Source organism: Benincasa hispida, chromosome 8 (assembly GCF_027475165.1).
Source record: "Benincasa hispida cultivar pf3 chromosome 8, pf3_genome.v1.1, whole genome shotgun sequence".
Taxonomy (NCBI): domain Eukaryota; kingdom Viridiplantae; phylum Streptophyta; class Magnoliopsida; order Cucurbitales; family Cucurbitaceae; genus Benincasa; species Benincasa hispida.
Genome location: NC_143485.1, coordinates 64252593 through 64270830, shown reverse-complemented (window position 1 = coordinate 64270830; position 18238 = coordinate 64252593). Strand labels below are relative to the sequence as shown.

The 18238-nt window shown below is 32.3% G+C and overlaps 1 protein-coding gene and 1 pseudogene across 2 annotated transcripts; both read right to left on the bottom strand.

Annotated features, from left to right (window-relative positions):
• Positions 1 to 5010: 5010 nt before the first annotated feature.
• Positions 5011 to 9947, bottom strand: LOC120084167 (uncharacterized; annotated as a pseudogene). The gene is made up of 11 exons (XR_016531546.1): positions 9934 to 9947; positions 9674 to 9777; positions 9316 to 9452; positions 8851 to 8985; positions 8454 to 8564; positions 7719 to 8003; positions 7228 to 7424; positions 6595 to 6753; positions 6257 to 6270; positions 5880 to 6120; positions 5011 to 5193 (listed from the first exon to the last, which is right to left on the bottom strand). The product of XR_016531546.1 is annotated as an uncharacterized LOC120084167 (transcript).
• Positions 9948 to 9988: 41 nt separating this feature from the next.
• PHYE (phytochrome E) lies at positions 9989 to 16253 on the bottom strand. Its single transcript, XM_039038240.2, has 4 exons — positions 13605 to 16253; positions 12510 to 13329; positions 11325 to 11618; positions 9989 to 10720 (listed from the first exon to the last, which is right to left on the bottom strand). Exons 1-4 carry the CDS (start codon positions 15655 to 15657, stop codon positions 10483 to 10485), a joined length of 3405 nt encoding a protein of 1134 aa, XP_038894168.2. The 5' UTR covers positions 15658 to 16253; the 3' UTR covers positions 9989 to 10482.
• Between the last annotated feature and the right edge of the window lie 1985 nt (positions 16254 to 18238).

Genomic DNA, 18238 nt, shown 5'->3' with positions numbered 1-18238 from the left:
ATGTGTGTGTGTGTATATATATATGTATGTATGTATGTATGTATGTATATAATGATGATGATGATGATGATGATGATGTCGTCCAATTTATTGTTATAATACCTATTTTAAGTTAGATTAAAATAGATTCCAGAATAGAGTGAAAACTTGAAAAAAAAAATCCAATAATGTTGAGTGGTGGTTGAGCGACTAGAGTAGACAGTAGAAAAGAAGTAGAGGACAAATATTGAAGAATGAAGTTGAGGACGAAGAGGGGGCGTGAATCATGATTTAGATAGTGAGAGAGAAGAGAAGAATGAAGATTTAATTATGTTTCGGGTTTTTCCTTTTAAATTTTTATGTTTATATCATTTTTAATTTATTGTGTTTTGGATTGCTCGATTTAAGTGGACTTTATGTTTGGGACTGATTTTAAAATGGTTAAAATCACTTTTGTCATTCTCAAAATTATCATGAATCATGTTTAATCCTTCAAAATTAATTTTGATATGAAAATTACATTTTAAAGTGTAAAATTGAAAGTTAAATTAATTTTGAGTAATTAAAATATGTTATCTAGTGATTTTTAAAATGAAAAAAATGATTTTGATGATTTTAAAATCATTTCAGAAGACGCACTTAAATAAAAAGGGTTGTGGGTTAGGTTCTTTAAGTGTTAGGCTTAAGTTTGAAAAAAAAAAATAGACTCAGCATATCCCCATCACGTATTGGGAAGCAGATACATGTATCTAAAAATTTAAAAAAATAATAACACGTATCTGCCACGTATATGAACGTATCGAACATATCCGTATCTGATACTGATTATTTGTATCATTAAAAGTATCTGTGTTATTGGCTTTTGGTAGATGAAAATGCATACTTTAAAAATAAAGCTAATAATGTGATGTTGCATAATAAAATTGATGATGTGATGAGGAAAATGTTTTGAATGATAGAATTAAGTTGCTTGAAAATGAGAATGATGAACTCAAATCTTTAACATGTGAAATGAAAATTGAATCGAATGATTTGCGAGATGAAATGAGAAAATTAGATTTTGCTTTAGAGTTTAAAGATGAAATTGCTAGCTTGAAAGATAAAATTCTTACTTTGGAAAATAGCAATATATATTTAGAAAAAGATACATTTTCTCCAGTTGATAAAACTAAGTTTCTTAAATATGACAATCTTGAAAAAAATGATATTTTGCATGTGCTTAAAGAAAAAGAATTACTTGCTAGTTGTTACTAAAGAGCTTGAACTTGCAAAAGATTCTCTTAAGAAATTAACTATTGATGCACAAAATTTAGAAAAAGGTAAATCTTCTAATGATGAAAAGGGATTAGGCTATATGGATAAAAATTGTTTTAAAGCACTACTTTTGTTAAAGGCACCCTTATGTATCTCAATATGTTTCGCCTAAGGTATCTAATCTTGTGCCAAAGCATGAAAAAAATTAAACATATTCATGAAAATTCAAAGTTTGTGCATAAACAATTCCATGCTAAACCAAAATGTGCTCATAATGTGAACCTTGTGAATAAGCATAAAAAATCAAAATTTATGCATATGTTCAAGAAAAATCAAAATATATGCATAATGCTAAAAGTGTACATAATCATGGTAATTTTAGAGATACGCATGTGAAATCAAAATTTGTGCCTATATATTATTTTTATAGAGTTAAGGGTTATATTAGACCAAATTATTTTAAATTGAACTGCTCAACGAAATTCTTAGTTAAAAAGAAATTCTTACCTAATGTTACTTGTTATTCATGTAGTAAAGTTGGACACAAATTTAATACTTGTTATTTGCCAAAAATGAATATTAATAATTTTGAAACTAATTTAAAATGGATTCCAAAATCTTTGCTAACTAACAATGGATGACCCATAAAATGGGTACTAAAATCTTTTGGTTGAACGTTCTTTATAGATGTGGTTCAAGAAGCAAATAGTTGTTTAGACTTCAAATTGGGGAATTAATTCAAATTTGAATAACTAAAAAAGCATGCTTGAATCCAACAAAGAAAATTGCATATTTGGTAACATTTTTTTAACTCTTGAGATAATTATGCTTTTGGTATCTTTATGGCAATTATATCTCTTGAATGGTTTTGGAAAGTTTAAATTTGTTCTGTTGAATTATATTGTATATAGAATTCAATGCCCATGAGAAATGATTGAATATCTATCTATTTGGCATTTATCTATATTGCTTATTATTTGGCTTTTTGGTCAGTTAGATGTTTGCTCTATCCTTGTGTTTTTCTTAGAAAATATTGAGGAAAAAGATGTTGAGTTCTGCAAAAAATTATTTTTGGTTTGATGATTGATAAATGTTAATTCTCCTTTGGATGAAATTGATTAGATTTTTACTAAATGCCTTTTGAGTATGTTACATTGTTGAGTGAAAACCATTTTGAGTTGATGTTTGTCCTATGTTAAAAAGAATTGATCATTGAGCATTTTTTTTTTTGAAGAGATGTTAAATTCTTTTCCATAAGGGGAGTATTCATAAAATTGCTACGTTCTTGAATCTCCGGTAGCATATTGTTTAAAATTGGTACAAATTCATTTGTATTACTTCCATGCTTATATTGATTTGCTAATATGGCTTTCCTATTAGTTGGTATAATTTGTTTTACAACAATTGGTGTTTTTGTTATAATATTTGATATTTTGGTATCTTAATTGTTTGATTTACTTGAATAATGTTATCACCTTGGCGTTTATTGATTTTTCTCATTAGAAGGAGATTGCTTGATTTTAAGAGGAGTTATGTATTTTATGTACGAATGAAATTGATTTCCATATTAGTTTACTGATGTGTGCCCTTCTTATGTATAACATCTTTTTAGGGAGAGTTATGTAAAATTATGTTTTGAAAATTTATTTGATATTTCTGTCCTCAAGTTGAATTATGTGTTAAATGTCTTTTTGTCGTTTGTTAAGGGGAAGTGTTCAATTGATTTCAAAAGAGGGAGTAATTTGTGAAATTGGATTTAAATAGAATTAGCTTAAGTTTGGTTAATTCTTTTTTAAGCCTCTTGAATTTAAAATATTATTTGTTATATTCTTTTTAGAAGACATGTCGATATGAGAAGAAATACAAAGTATGTATTTGTGATTTTAGAGGAAGCTTTCATGTCTTTGTTAATTTCCTTAATTGTTCTTTTTTTATTGATTTAAAAACTGGGAGAGGTAATAAGAAAAATGAAAGCATGTTGATATTGAATATATTCCTTGGTTCAAGTGATTGAAATTATATGTATAAATTATGGATCAAGAACATATTTCATATCACACTTTACTTTGGATTTCATTTTTCTTAAGTTGTGTGTCATCATAAAAAATGGGAGATTGTTGCTTTTTTTGGTCCTTAATACCAAATTAATTAATATTTTGATGATAATAAACCTGCTTTTATTTATTAATAATTTGAGTATTTTGAAATGTAAGAGCTCGGAACAAAGGTTTCAACGCAAGTTAAATCACCTAAATTGGACCTCAAACAAAAAAAATATGAACGAAACATGCTTAATGGAAAATTTGAGATGATGATATGACATAATTTTTCTCATCAAAGTGAACCAATTGAAATGTGCACTTGGAGCAAAGGAGAAATGACATATGGTGGGCTTTTAATTTCTGGATTGGTTTTAAAGAGAAAGTGAATTTTAAAAAAATGAATTTAATATTATTTTATGTTCAAGTGACTAGTTTTTTATAAATAGTGGACTCTTGTTTTTGTTGGGCCTTAAAAGAAATGATTTTAAAAGATATTTATTATTATATTATTTTTGTTTGTGTCAACGGCTAGTTAAGCTTAAATTTCCACCATTCAATTTTCTTTTACCAACATCCAACGACACAAATTAAATTTGGATTTCACCATCCTCCTCTATTTGAACATATTCTCCAAATTAATACAACATTTTTTATTGTTTTCAATCCTCCATAACTCTAACACCATTATTGCTCTCTTTCCAAGCTTCAAATTTCTTCTTTTCATCTTCTTTTTGAGAGAAATATTTTATGTCATGAGGATTGATTCATTGAGTGCTAAATTTGTAAATCCACTCTTTTAGAAAGTTTGTCGAGTGTGCTATTTATTCTAAACTATTGTAAGGGTTGTTCTTGATCCCGAAAAAAGATTTGTTGTAATGGTTTGACCCTCAACTGTGAAAAGAATCGGGTTTGTTTCAATTCTAAGCCGTGGAAAGGGTCAAATTCGTAGTGATATATCCAAGAAGAGCTAGGTGAGTTGATGTAGGCCGATTGTGCCGAACTACTATAAAATTTCCGATATCAATTTCTCTATCTCTCTCCTATTTAATTTTGTTATTAATTTGTTATTATATTTTATTACTTGAAATTAATTGTAATTTTTATTCTTAAAATCAATTGCTCATATTGAATTGTTTTGATTGGTTGTTCTTGAATTTCTACATTAATTACCAATCTTATTATTTGAATCAAATTGAGTGCTTTAAAGTATTATTATTAACTTCTTGATTATTTTGAGTTGAATTTATTTACATGAATTTACTGTTTAAATTATTTATTAGCAAAAAGTTTGTTAATTTGTTTATGGACGCACATTAGTAGAAAATTTTAAATTAGTTTAAATAAACCCTATTCACCTCTCTCTAGGATTGCCATATCAATTTTTCTAGCTATTATTGATAGACTAAGATAGAAGTTGGCCAATTTTATCATATAATACAAATCCCTTTTTCTAGATCTACTTTAAAAATTCGAGGATTAAAAAGGTACTTTTTGAAAAATTAGGAATTAAATGCATATATTCTTAAAACTTTGGGGGACTAGAAAGGTATATTTTGAAAAATAGAGACTAAATGCTTCCAAAACTCGAGAACTAAATTAGTATTTTTCATAATTTAGCACTTTTTCCCTGGTTAACTTGAACATTGTCTACTGTTTAGCCGAGTGGCATAAATAATCCAATGGAGGAAGAGAATATGTAAGAATCACAAAATCAAGTGACAAACTTTTTCCAAACTCAATTGATAAAATTTTACTGCCAAAGAGATAACTTCTCACCTTTGAAAGTATATATAGGTTCAAGAGATAAATACTACTTAACCTTATCCATTATCTTCTGAATTCTAGCTAGAATACATTTCGAGATAATCCCAAATTTAAAGAACTTCGACAAGCACACGTGTGAGAGGAGATTAGAAAGCTGCATAAAAATGGGTTAAATTATATTATACAAAAGACCATAAACTTAGACATAGGTTTCACCTATATCCATATACTCTCTCTTAAAAAAAAAATTACATCCACATACTTGAGACATCCGAGATATTATTATTATTATTGCTTTTTTTTTCTTTTTAAATAGAATTAAAAGTTAAAAAAATTCGAACCATAGATTTTGTAGTTTCTAGCACATTCTATGTCAGTTAAGCTACACTCAGTTTGACATTATTATAGTTGATTTTAACTTAAAAGATATCGTAAAAATAATTTACAAAATTAATTTGCAGACATTAGTTACCTTTTCAATTAACATAGATGGTGTTATGTATCCTCTCTCAAATTTTTAGCATCAATTTTCATCTTATTTTAAGTGAAAAAGTAAACCTCCAAATACAATTTTTTTAAACAAATTTCAAAGTTAATTAAAAGTATAAAAAAGAAACTTTTCAAAGTCTACGAATATAATTGAAACCAAACCTATCTAAAGTTCGCAATATTTGTTGTAATTTAACCTTCAACGTATAAAGAGAAAAGCCCTTTTGTATATTGATTGACCACGATCTATTAAGCAATTTCAATCGTACAGATTTCATCAAAAGAACACTCATCTAACCAACTAAAGATTGAAGAACAAAGTTGGTATAAGTTGGGAGAGGAAGAGCTAACCTCAACCCATTCTTTGTCAACCTTCTCAACATGTGCATTTGATTTGGGGATGGCATAGACCGGAGGCTTATCAATTTGCTTCGTCAATTTCTTTATGAAGCTCATTGAGAATATCAAGTCAAAGATTTTCTCAAAGTCACTGTCACTTTTATGGAGCTGAATCCCGATATTAGCACTGCAGGATGCAATATATCCAAGAAGTAGAGTGTTCATCCTAGCACTTATATGGCTGCTGCTGCATCTGTAAGAAGGTACATTGTCAACTCAATGGACAAGCAACTCAAGCAACTCAATGGCAAAGTAATCATTTGTCCACACAAAGCTTTTCAATTGAATGAATTGTGGAAGCTGAGCATACCAAAATCAGAGGCACGTACGGTCCGTCTTCAGTCTGAGCAGAATACATGTTTAAGTCAGAAAATGTTCTCAAAGATTCATGCTCATTAAGATTTCAATATTTATCTTAGTAGAATTCAGTGCAAATCCAAGTAATACCCTTCCCACATTAATGAATAAAAATACCTAGAAGGCAATGCCACCAGCCTATATTGTCATTTCAGCAAGAAAATCCTAGTAAATTACTTGCTTTAGACATCTATTTCCTAGTAAACTAATAAACTTCATTTCAACAAGTAAAATATAAAAAGTAGATTGAGAACTGAGAAAACCTGATCTTCGCAAAGCATTTCTTACCACATGCAAGAACGATTGTTTAAAACTCTAGTGAAGCTATGAGATTGAGTCCCTTTTTCTGCAAATTGGCATGTGTACCAAGTTCCTCTTCATTAGCACCAGAAATGACACATCTATCTGATATCCTAGTATTTTGTACTTTTCCAGTTTAGAGACAATGAATAGCTCGTCAACAGTCGACCTGATTCAAGTGGTCAATTAACAATACAAGGTCAGTGCATTGGAAAGTAGTCAAAAGGATTTAACCACACATGAACTCATTGACTTAAAGGAAACTATCAAATCAGACAACGAGAAAGTAATATCTTGACCTTTAAACTTGATAGAACCCATTGTAAGTAAATTTTAACTGAAGGAGATACTCAATTAGTCAATTTTAACTAATCACAACGATATCTTTCAAAAAGAGAAATGAAAATTGAAGAAACATTTGTAACATTGCAATAACAGGATTGGCCAACTTAAAATTATATAAAAAAAAACCAATGACTTAGCACCTGCCCAGCAATTGGTTATGTACAGGTTCAAAGATATTCTGAAGGCATAAACTAGCACTTAAAAGTTCAATCAGGATATGCAGAAACCAAAACATACGGAAAGATGGAGACAAACTATATATTTCTAGTTCTACATCTAACTCAAAATTGAACTACACCTTGTAGGAATCGCAATATCTTGTAAAGCTTTTTGAAGCAACTTGGAATTCACTCCAACTATCTGATTGGCAAGTAACCTTCCCTGTGCTTTTTCTCCAAATTTGAAACCATAAAAAATGTGCTTCTGTTCCATTTCAGACAGCTTCTTTTTTGCAGCTACGAGGCGTTTTTGGAACTTTTTCCTTTCTTTCCATTCCTACAATGAAATATCGAGGTTACCAGACCAAGCGTCAAGATAGGAAAAAAGAACTTAAAATTGCAAGCAAAAGAAGGCTGAAAAGAAAGGGAAAAAAGAGTAGCAGAATTCATATTTCTGTCATAAAATACACTAATTGCAACAAAAACTTGTATGAATGAAGCAACTATAGAACATGAAGTTCAAATGCCTGAATAATATCGAGACCTTTCATCAGGGCATTCATCACTTAAAATAAGTTGGCATCATTACTTCATTTATATATAAAGCATGAACATAAAAAATATGCCTCACAAGTTGGTGTCGTTCTTTCTTCGATCTCTCATCAGAATGCAAATTTAATTCCAGAAGACCTTTTGGAGGTGTAATTTTCATTTCTCGTCTTTGGAGATCAACAATAGGAACAATTGCTTCGACAAAGGGTATCCAAACGAGGCGACCAGATACTCCAGTTTCAATTGAGGTTGGATTTCCAGTAGCATCAATAATATCTTCAGAACTATTAAGCATGACATGTAAAAGATCTGCCCCTCCACTATCAAATACATTAACAACAGTTCCCAGAGACTGACCAGTTTCCTGAAAGGTTTGTATGCAATTAGTATCACAAGCAATCAAAGGCAACCAAAGAAAGAAATAGAGATATATAACATATTTTTATGAAGGGATAAAACAATATAAACATCAAATAAAGAAAAATTTATATTTATAAATAGTGCAAAAGCTCAATTGAAAGTAGGTAGTGCAGGAAAGTTCTACACAAAATATAGTTCCTCAAGAAGCAATCATCCATAATTTGTCAACAAACAATGAGCTGCATCAAATCTGTCCTCATTCTACAGAAAAGCAACAAATCTCCACAAGCAGACCAAAAATTGAATAACCGAATACTTCAACAAATCAGATTACTTCCCTAAAGAGGTGCATGGGGGGTTTCCTAATTAACAAAAATAATATTATAATTGGAAGTCAAATAAGAAAATTAACGTGTTTGAGAGACAACTTGTACATGCAAAAACATTTGCATACCTTCAGAATAACACTCATGCCAACAAGATCACGGGAATAAAATTCACCTTCTTCCATCTCTGGTCGATCGTCTTCTCTCACTAGGAGAATTGATCCAATGAGTTGCTTGGCCTGAATAGATTATGAAATCAAGACTACTGACACATTTTAGTTCAAAATAGTTTATTATGACTCTATAACAATATCAGTGACAATAGTAATATCTGCTGGGCTAACTTGGATGGTTGCCTTTCTTTTTTTTGGTTCAACTAGTAAATGTGCGTTAAAAAAAAAATCAATAATTATAAACTCATAGCTTCTATACATTAAACAGCTACATGAAGTACTAATGAGAATAAAGACACAATTTTCAGATAAAAACATGATTAGTCATACACAAAAAGGGAAATAGGGTCACCTGTTCCGCAGTATCAATTCCTACAAACTTCAATATCCAACTCTTTCGACCAGGGTGTTCCCTACCATCTTCCAGGTCAACTTCTCGGATTTCTTCCCTACCTGAAACTTGCTGCTTCAACCATCTTGTGCCAGGCTAAAGAAAAGGGGTAAGCAGCAGTTGCTATTGATTTAAGAGGACTAGGATGTTCTTGAAAAAAAAAAGGGACTAGGATGGCATACACACTCAAGGTCTGAGTAATTGCATTGTGAAAAGACTTGATAGGATGTAATTCCCTAAATAATAAACAACACCCCCCCGCACTGCATTGGAGGGGTTTTCTCTCGTTTCTTTTTTTTCTTTTTTTCCCTTCTTCTGCAAAGCATTGGTGGTACAAGGCATACACTGTAAGAGTTTCAATTTCATTTCAATATGCAAGGAGTATAAACGTACATGTTCTTTCGAGAATTATTGCCATTGGTTTACCATGGAGAATCGCAGTTCAGGAAAATCAGTAGTAGGTTTTAGTCGGACTTCTCCCTCAGTCCCATGAACATTGGATATGTAACCAATTTCAACAAATCTTGACAGAGCCTCCACAGTTTCTAAAATCTCAGAAGTAGCTGAAACAGCAAAACAAATTATCATTTCACATTTAAATTACCCACGTCAACTCAAAATAATAACACATTCCCTTCAAAACATTAAACAACACCAACAAAATCCACTTGATTTCAAATTGCGTTTCCAACAAAGGGCACATATAACACCAAAACAGACGTGTTCCATCAGCCATAACTTAAACGAGATAAATTAGAGTAACAACCAAACTAGAAGAACTTACCAACTCTACGGTGAGAAGGCTGCAAAAGTGTGAAACTATGAAGATAGTATGAGCGCAGCTGAAGAATCGAGGAAGCCGAACCCTCGCAAGTAAGAGGGAGACGTCTTCAGAAAAGCTCAGTGCAGCGATTAAGAATGGATATATTTGGAAAAGAAGGTGAAAAAGAGGTAGAACATAGCGGCAAAGTTCTCTGCAGCCGAAAATGGGGAGCACCGGAGTGATGAATGAGAACGCACGCAAAAGGGAAAATGGTGGCTCACCGACATTTCGCCATTTTTCGGAGAATTTAGCTCATTAGGGTACATGCAATAGATCTTAGATTTAAATCAGACCTCAGGCTGGGAGGTCCTTATTTTTATTACAATTCAATATCTTGGTGCAAGAAACAAAAATCTAATGTATGAGTCATAAAAAGTGCCAGAATAAGCACAATACTCAAATATATTACAATGTATGGCTTTCACATCCATAACAGAACAAACAAAACTGCATGTTTCATGTACACTGCCACATTGCTGAAACATGCACCTGAATCGACAACCACTGATATAGGCAGAGCTTCACACAACTTGTAAATCCAACTTATGATTTACAAACATATTGCTTACAATTTTCACATCAAATCCAACCATCCAACGTCGCCGCAATAAAAAAATGGGCTCATTGTATGCTTTCGTTTATTAAGTGACACGAACATGTTGAGGATCTACTGGGTTTCTGCAATGTCCAGGCTCAACATCATGTGCATCTTTGGAAGAAGGGTTCTCAATTCTATTTGAACAAGTGTTCATCAGCTCAAGAGGAGAAACTCAAGCCCTTCGACTCGTAGTAGCTTCCATCGACCCCCTTGGGCGCCTTAACTTGAGTTCAAGATCAATGAGGAAGTAACATTTGGTTTGCTCTCTAACATAGCGAACATTACCGTTCAATTTATTAAGAAGTCTACATGACAAGTTTAGGGCCAGGCCTTGTTCTGAAGTCCACTGTTGTCCTCCAACCATATCTTGGATTAGTTCCGGAGGCAGACCTTGACCTGGATGTGACATTCTACATACAAGAAAAATAAAAAATAAAAAATCATTGTCCCAGTTCTTGTGCCTTTCATGACTTATAACAAGATCACATAGAAATATGGATTAAAGAAATACCCACTATTAACAATTTAATTATGATATGACCAGACAGAGAACATTCATGGGAAAATCTAGGCATCACTCAAAATGGTGCTAGAAAATGATTTAGGCATTGTAGTTTAAAAATGTATAATGATTGAGTCTCTAATCTTTAATATTATACAATTTGATCGATGCCAATTAACTTTTGTAACGGTTTAGTCTGTACGATAAAAATAATAGTCGTGTAGAAAAGAGATGACGGATTGGTTGTATTCATGTGGCTGTCACATTAGACTCACATTACACCTTAACAGATATTTTTTCATTGTAGGGACTGACTAGTTACAGAAGAAGAATTTTAGTTCATCAAGCAACCTTTACATCTACTGAATCAAAACACAATCCAATATATGATATGTTCGCTCTCTTTCAAGTTCTATAAAACATATAAAAGACAAGGCTATACAAAGAAAATATGCAATAAAACTAGGGAGGAAGTGTGATATACAAGCAAAATGGAAGAGTTACTAGAGTACCTGATCTGCAAATGAATATGTTCATTTCCATCTTGTATAAGCTTCAAACCAGAAGTAATTTTGATTTCAACCCAACCATCCAGAACAGGCGCATACTGGACTACATTAAGTAAAAAATCGGACAAAACCAACTGAAGCTTAATTTGATCACCACATAGAGTTAATGTTTTGATTTCTTCTGGAATTTCATGAAAAAGTTGAATATTCCTCTCTCTGACCACAATCATAATTTGACAGATAATGGCATCCAGAACACTCCCAAAGACAAATTCTTCTCTCTTTATCTCTACTTGGCTGTTAAACCAAAGAAAAATTAGAGCAACGTGTAATAGAGTTGAGCAGACTATAGAGATATAAAAGCATAACAAGATCATTGATAATTCGGGTTCAAAAGAGGCTAAGGTACCTATGCACTTTTTATAAACAAACAAAAACGGTGAATTATCTACCGAAGAAGTATTTTCTTCTGGTATACTTGGATTCATTCCGCCACTAAGGGAAAACCTTCTCCCACAGGCAAGGCATAATTGTGCACTATGTGATATCTTCAATGTCTATTTGAAATTACTTTCTAAATACCTAAACGAAGTGTTCCTGCATTTTTTTTTAAAAAAAATATTAAACATTAAGAAAATCATTCCAAACTGACTCTTAACCTAATTAGATAAACTCTACATTTGTCCAAGTCTTTTTCTTAGAAAACAAAATTGATTCTCATTCATGACTTCCATTAAAGCTATGATACATGAGAGGAAAATATTACTCTAATCCTCGACTGCAATGAAGAAATTTGCACATTGCTCCGCAGGATCGGCCAGCGACATAGAATAAATGTATCTATCTACCTCCTTATTTCTCTTGAAGATTGATGTAGATTACTACAACTATTGGACAATATTAAACTTTTGTAGATAAATAAGAATATATTTGGCAAAAAGGTATTCAAGTGAATTATACCTATTCATTCATCCCCTAATTTATCACTTCTCTACTCCAATTGTCCATTGGCACTAACTTTAGTGGATGTTTCATATTTGTATGCAGGTGCATTGTGTTGAATAAAGAAATTGTTAAAAAACTTGCAAATTCAGAAGTTCGAGGCATAGTTGATGAACCAAAAAGAAACATCATATCGTCAGCAGAGGAGAAAAAAGATAGATGTTTAAACATAAGTAGATAAGTTACCAAGATGATAGCCCTCCTTCTAGACTTCTGAAGTCCATATCCTCTATTATTGTCCTAATTTGCCTCTCGCATGCATCACTAGTATCAAGAAAGAGTTTTTGGTTTTCCGTAATGCCAGAATTTTCAATGAGTTCATGAGTAAATCTGAGTCCATTCAAAGGATTTTTCATCTCATGCTTTAAGAAGCTCAACTCCTTATGCTCCAGAATGCTCTCTCTATCACTTGTCCCAAGTCCTTCTAAGACCCCATGTAAGTTGGGCTCAACAATTTGCAAGAAGCAAATACAACCAATGGCTTTTCCTTCAGCATCAATTCTCTTGTTCGATGTTAAGAGCACATCCACATAATTCCCATCCTTGTTGAAAAATCCTAATGGAAACTTTTCGGTTACTTCACCACTAATACCTTGATATAATATAATCATAAACCTAGTGAGGGTATCTAGACCTTTCAACCTACACAAATTCCCAAAGATCTCCCCAACTAGCATTTTTCCTATAACTTCATTTTTGTTCCAACCAGTAAGTTTTTCCATGGCTATAGTCCATTCACAGCAGTAACCATTCTCGTCTGAAACAAACATGGGAGGAATCAATGGACTCAAACTTTCAATAATAGTCTTATAATCTCCCTGCAGACGGATAAATTTATCCATCACACCTTTCTCAGAGGTAAGATCTTGCCCAACAAAGCAAACTCCAACAACTTTGTTTGTGTAATCTCTACTTGTGCAAGCATTAACTATAATATACACGTTCAACTTTTCTTTATCAGTTCCAAAACTTCTCAGTTTTAACTCCACATTTTTGTCTTCCTTACCTGAAAAACACAAGGACAATCATTTAATAAGTGGGAGGCAAGTGGGAGGCAGAGGAAAGAAAAAGTAAAGGGCTAATGCTATAGTGCTTAGTGACGGATTTAATAGTTAGCTTCAGAAACTATAAGGTCGACTATCCCCTGTGAAGAAAATTGGTAGAAGTCACGATCGAGAGCATTTTCTTTCATGCTAAAAGTCTTATATTCAATTTTCTATCACTGAGCCTCGTGACTTTACATTAGCAACTAATATTAATGTTCATGATATCTTCACTTACCTTGCAGAGCAGAGAAAAGTAAATCTTCCACAGTTCCACGTGAATCTTCATGAACAATTTCATTAACCAAAGATTTCCCCATAGCTTCTCCAGATTGTAGTCCCACAAGTTCAGAAATTTTAGCATTCCATCCATTGATCAAACCACTTGAGTCAACGCCAAAAATTGGAACGGTTGCTGTTTCAATCAACCTAACCATTTCACAAGCTACTGAACTGAGTTCATTAATATCCTGGATCTCAGCATCACTCAACTGGACAGAAATTTCTGCCTTAGAATTACTGTCCGTAGCATTCAAAAAAGACTCCCTCATTATGAGCTGCAAAGAGTGAATAGCATTTATTTCTTGAACTTCCCAAGACAAACTTCTACTCTTTGCAACTTCAAGAAATGCTTTAAATGATGATCTCGGATGCATTCTTCCACAATCATCCTTATCATCCGGACGATGCTTGGCTCCTCCCCATTGAATTTCCTTTGCAACATGGGACCTAAACCAGAATAAGAAATCCTTTGAAGTGATTCTTGCAGCTGCCATACCACACACCGCATTACCTAGTGAAGCAGCTTCAGGGTAGCCAACATCAGCCAAACTATCTGTGCTCAGCCCTGTAGAATCCCCATGGTTATTGAGTATCCACTCTGCAAGATCTTTGACTTGTGCTTCGGTTGGAGTTACACCTAACAAACAACATGCCCCGTTATAGTACAATGCAGCACCATCGCACTTCACGAGATCCATTATACTAGGAGACTGAGACAGGAATGCATATGGGGAGCCTCGGAGAAGCATGTCACAAAGTAAAGTTTGTGTTTTGAGGATCTTTTTCTCTGTTAATTGTAATGCCAATTGAAGTTCCATGTAAAGTTGCAGCCCAAACGCTTGCATGAGAAACTCGCAAGCATAACGAAGTGGGAAAGGGACATATCGAGGAGAAGTATGGTGGCACACTACCAGGCCCCATAGCCTTGTTGGTGAGTCATCACTGTTCATGATTATTGCCATCGCTAATGAAGCTAAGGAACTCATATTTGCCATGTATTGCAAATGACAGCTATGTGGTGCTCTTAACGTTGAATTCACCAAACAAAGAGGCTGCTTTAGTTCATCACTTTGAATGACCTGCACAGGCTTTGCGTGGCAATCACAAATCATCCTGATGCGATTTTGCTTAAACAAAAAACGAGCCGCTTGAGGTATATCAATGGCAGGATAATGCAAACCAAGGTATGGCTCTAAGTCTGACCTTCTGATTTCTGACACTACTTCACCATGTTCGTCATCATGGAATTTATACACCATCACTCTATCATACCCTGTAAGCTTTTGAACATCTTCGACAACCGTATCACATAAAACACCAATATCACCACTAGGTAGAGCCTGCAACCTGGAAATCGCTCTAACTGCAAGTTTCTGTGACTGCACAGCACCTGCAACCGACAATGCAGGATCAACAGACCGTGCAGGCTCTAAATCAACAACAATCCCCACATCAATTCTATGCAATATAGCATAAAATGGCTTCTGGGTAGTCCTAGAATAAACCCAAACAGGATTCAACATCGAAATCTCCCTAGACGAAGCTGCTTTGGCCAAAGAAGCACCAGAGGAAGGCGTAAACAAAGCTCTCATATCAACCCCAATCAGACCTTTCCCCTTTGCGGATCCAAATTGATCACTTAGCCCTAGTAATTCAAAACAATTCTCACTAAAGCTAACAATCTTAAAACTAGATTCTTCAATCGCAAGCAAACAACCAAACGATTGAACCAACCGACCCCTCTGAATCTTAGACAAATAAGCAGTAATTTGTTCTTCAGGTACGGACACGGGAGCTTCAAGAACTGATCTGGAATAATTAAAAGACTCACCAGATGCATCCGAGAGCTCAAACTGGTTCAAAAGACCAGCATCGGCATTATATTGAACAAGTGCAGCAAGTCTGTTGTCGGTGCTAATGGTGGTGGTGGTAGGACGAGCCCTAGTATTGCTATCAGCTGAAGAAGAAAACGCTGCCATTCCTCTTTCGGCACTCCGATTCTTCTCCATGACTGTAAACGCAAGATTTGAAGTGTAATTGAAGGGTTGTTCAGAGAAAGTAAGGGAGAAGCTGGTGATTGTATTGCTTGGTTCTTTGCTGGAAAGAACTTCCGTACGTCTATTTCGAAAGAGGAGCTCCTTCGATTTTGGATTTTATCTTCCAAGAAATGAGTCGTCGTCATCACTTGTCGCGGATTCACAATCCATCTCTGTGTTTAGCTTGGAATTTTCTCGCTTTTGTTTTTAGATTAGCATATTTTCACCGGTCCCTGTCTTCTCTGTGTCTTTCCGTTTCCCCTGCCAAACTTTCTTTTTCTTTATTCACAATTTAATCGCCAACTTTAAAAATGTGAATTGACTATTTTACCCTTCCTTTTAGAAGGAAAAAAAAACTCCCTCTTTCCTCTGCCATGGTTCGATGAAGTTGCTGCTGCTGTCCAAGTCGCCGAAAAGAAACCTGCCGCTTCTGCTGCCCAAGTTGCCGCCGTGAAGAAGGAGACGCGTGCGAGAGGTCACCAGCGTGGAGTACGAGTCGTGCCAGGGAGAAATCGTAGGTTCAACTTTTCAAGGGATAATTTGCTGTGACCCAATCTTGAGTGTTCAACAAATCCGACTAATCATGAATTATCAACTCATTTAAATTTGATTTTGTTCAAATGAATAAAAAATTTATGGATTAAATTGATTCATGCTTCTCTCATATAACTCGAACTAATCTGAATTTATTATTAACTTTAAAATAAATGTATATATTTTGTTACTTGTAATATAATTATTCATACATATATTTATTTTAATTTTAATTAATTTCATTATCTTTTGAATGATTGATTCTCCAACAACTTAGTACTTTGAAATGAAAATCTTCATTATATTAGGTTATTTATCTCAATTCAACATATAAAAATAATTAAATCGGATTTTTACATATTTACATTTTACTTATTTTTATAACAAAAATTTAAATAAGTGGCCCGAATAAATCGAACCAACTTAATCAAAATTTTAAATCGAATTTTTTTTACCTTTTAAAAATTATCAAAATACATAGACATGCGAAAAAACCTATATTGCTCTTTTTATTATTATTAAAATAACTATTTTTAAATATAATAAAATGTCACGCTTGATAATGATAATGATAATAAACTAAGACAAACCCAAATATTTATTCAGATAAAAAATGAATGCAGTCTTACTGAGCTTGGATTTGGACAGCTCCATCGAGTATTTAAGAAATTGGTCCACATATTTATATACTATAAAGAAATTGGTCCGTGTTTTGTGTACTTATTATTATTTATCTGGTTGAAATTTTGATATATTTTATAATAATTTCTTTGACAAAAAATATATTTTATTTTTTAAATATGGTTAAAATATTATTTTATTAAAAAATCGATCAAAGTCCCACATCTCCTGCATCAACTTGTATATATAAGTAAAAGATTGTATTTTTTCAATATAAAATATATTCAAATGGTGTCTTTTTCATGTACGAAAATTATCATTAATATCTTAAAAAAAGAAATTACACCTAAAAACTAGTCATTGAATTTTAAAATTTATCTAATATGTATGAATCTTCAATGTTGTGTCTAATAGATTCTAAAATTTAAAAATATTTATCTAACTATAAATTTTCAATTTTTGTGTCTAATAGATTTTTGAAATATTTTAATTTTTAAAAAATCAACTTATCATATTTGACATAAAATTTAATGAATTTTTTAGAAAAATTCAACCAGGTCAAAGACCTATTTTACACCAAATTAAATAATTATGGGAATCAATAGAAATACGTAAAAGTTCAAACTTACAATAAAAACTATTTTAAAGATTTATTAAATATATAATTAAAAATATATTGGTCAAAATGGAATAACACCTAAAATACAAATACTCGCCAAAATACTATTTAACCTTTAAATAAATAAATTATGTAACACAATCACGTGGCAAAGGACCACAGCGGATGCAAAGTGCAAACCCCACCTTTTTAGTTTTAGTGTCCATCAAAAGTGTTCCTAGTACTACTTGTCTTTTTTCTTTTTTCTTTTTCTCCTTTTTTAGGACTACTTTCTTTATGTATATAAAATGATAAGTTAAATTATAAGTTCGTTTTTTTTCCAAATATAGATAAAAATAAGGCAACTTGTTTATAAATATAATAAAAATATCACCGTCTAATAATTTTTTTAAACAAAAATAACGAAAATAATTTATAAAATTTAAAATTCAAAATTTGGACATGGACTAATTTATGAAAAACATTTTTTATGTTCTACTTGTATCCAAATTTTGAATTTCAATTTTTTTAATAAGATGTTTGCCAGAAATGTTGCTATCCATCAGATTTTTTTTTTTTTACAAAAATATTTAAATATACAATATGTCATATTATAAACTCAATTCATTTTTTTAAAAAATATAATATGTATTATGTAATGTTCTATAAATTATATAATATTACAAAATAATAATGACATTGTTTTTTAATATAAATCACATTCATAAATAAATAAATAAATAATATATTGTCAACTAAATATTAGTGATTAACTACAACTAGTTCTATGATTTATAAATA

What these genes read in the sequence shown, in the direction of transcription:
- PHYE (XM_039038240.2), bottom strand. Translation starts at nt 15,657, where the DNA reads ATGGAGAAGAATCGGAGTGCCGAAAGAGGAATGGCAGCGTTTTCTTCT. An exon ending in ACTTTTCTCTGCTCTGCAAG is followed by an intron (nt 13,330 to 13,604) that starts GTAAGTGAAGAT and finishes TGTGTTTTTCAG; the next exon opens with GTAAGGAAGACAAAAATGTG. An exon ending in GAAGGAGGGCTATCATCTTG is followed by an intron (nt 11,619 to 12,509) that starts GTAACTTATCTA and finishes TTGGTTTAACAG; the next exon opens with CCAAGTAGAGATAAAGAGAG.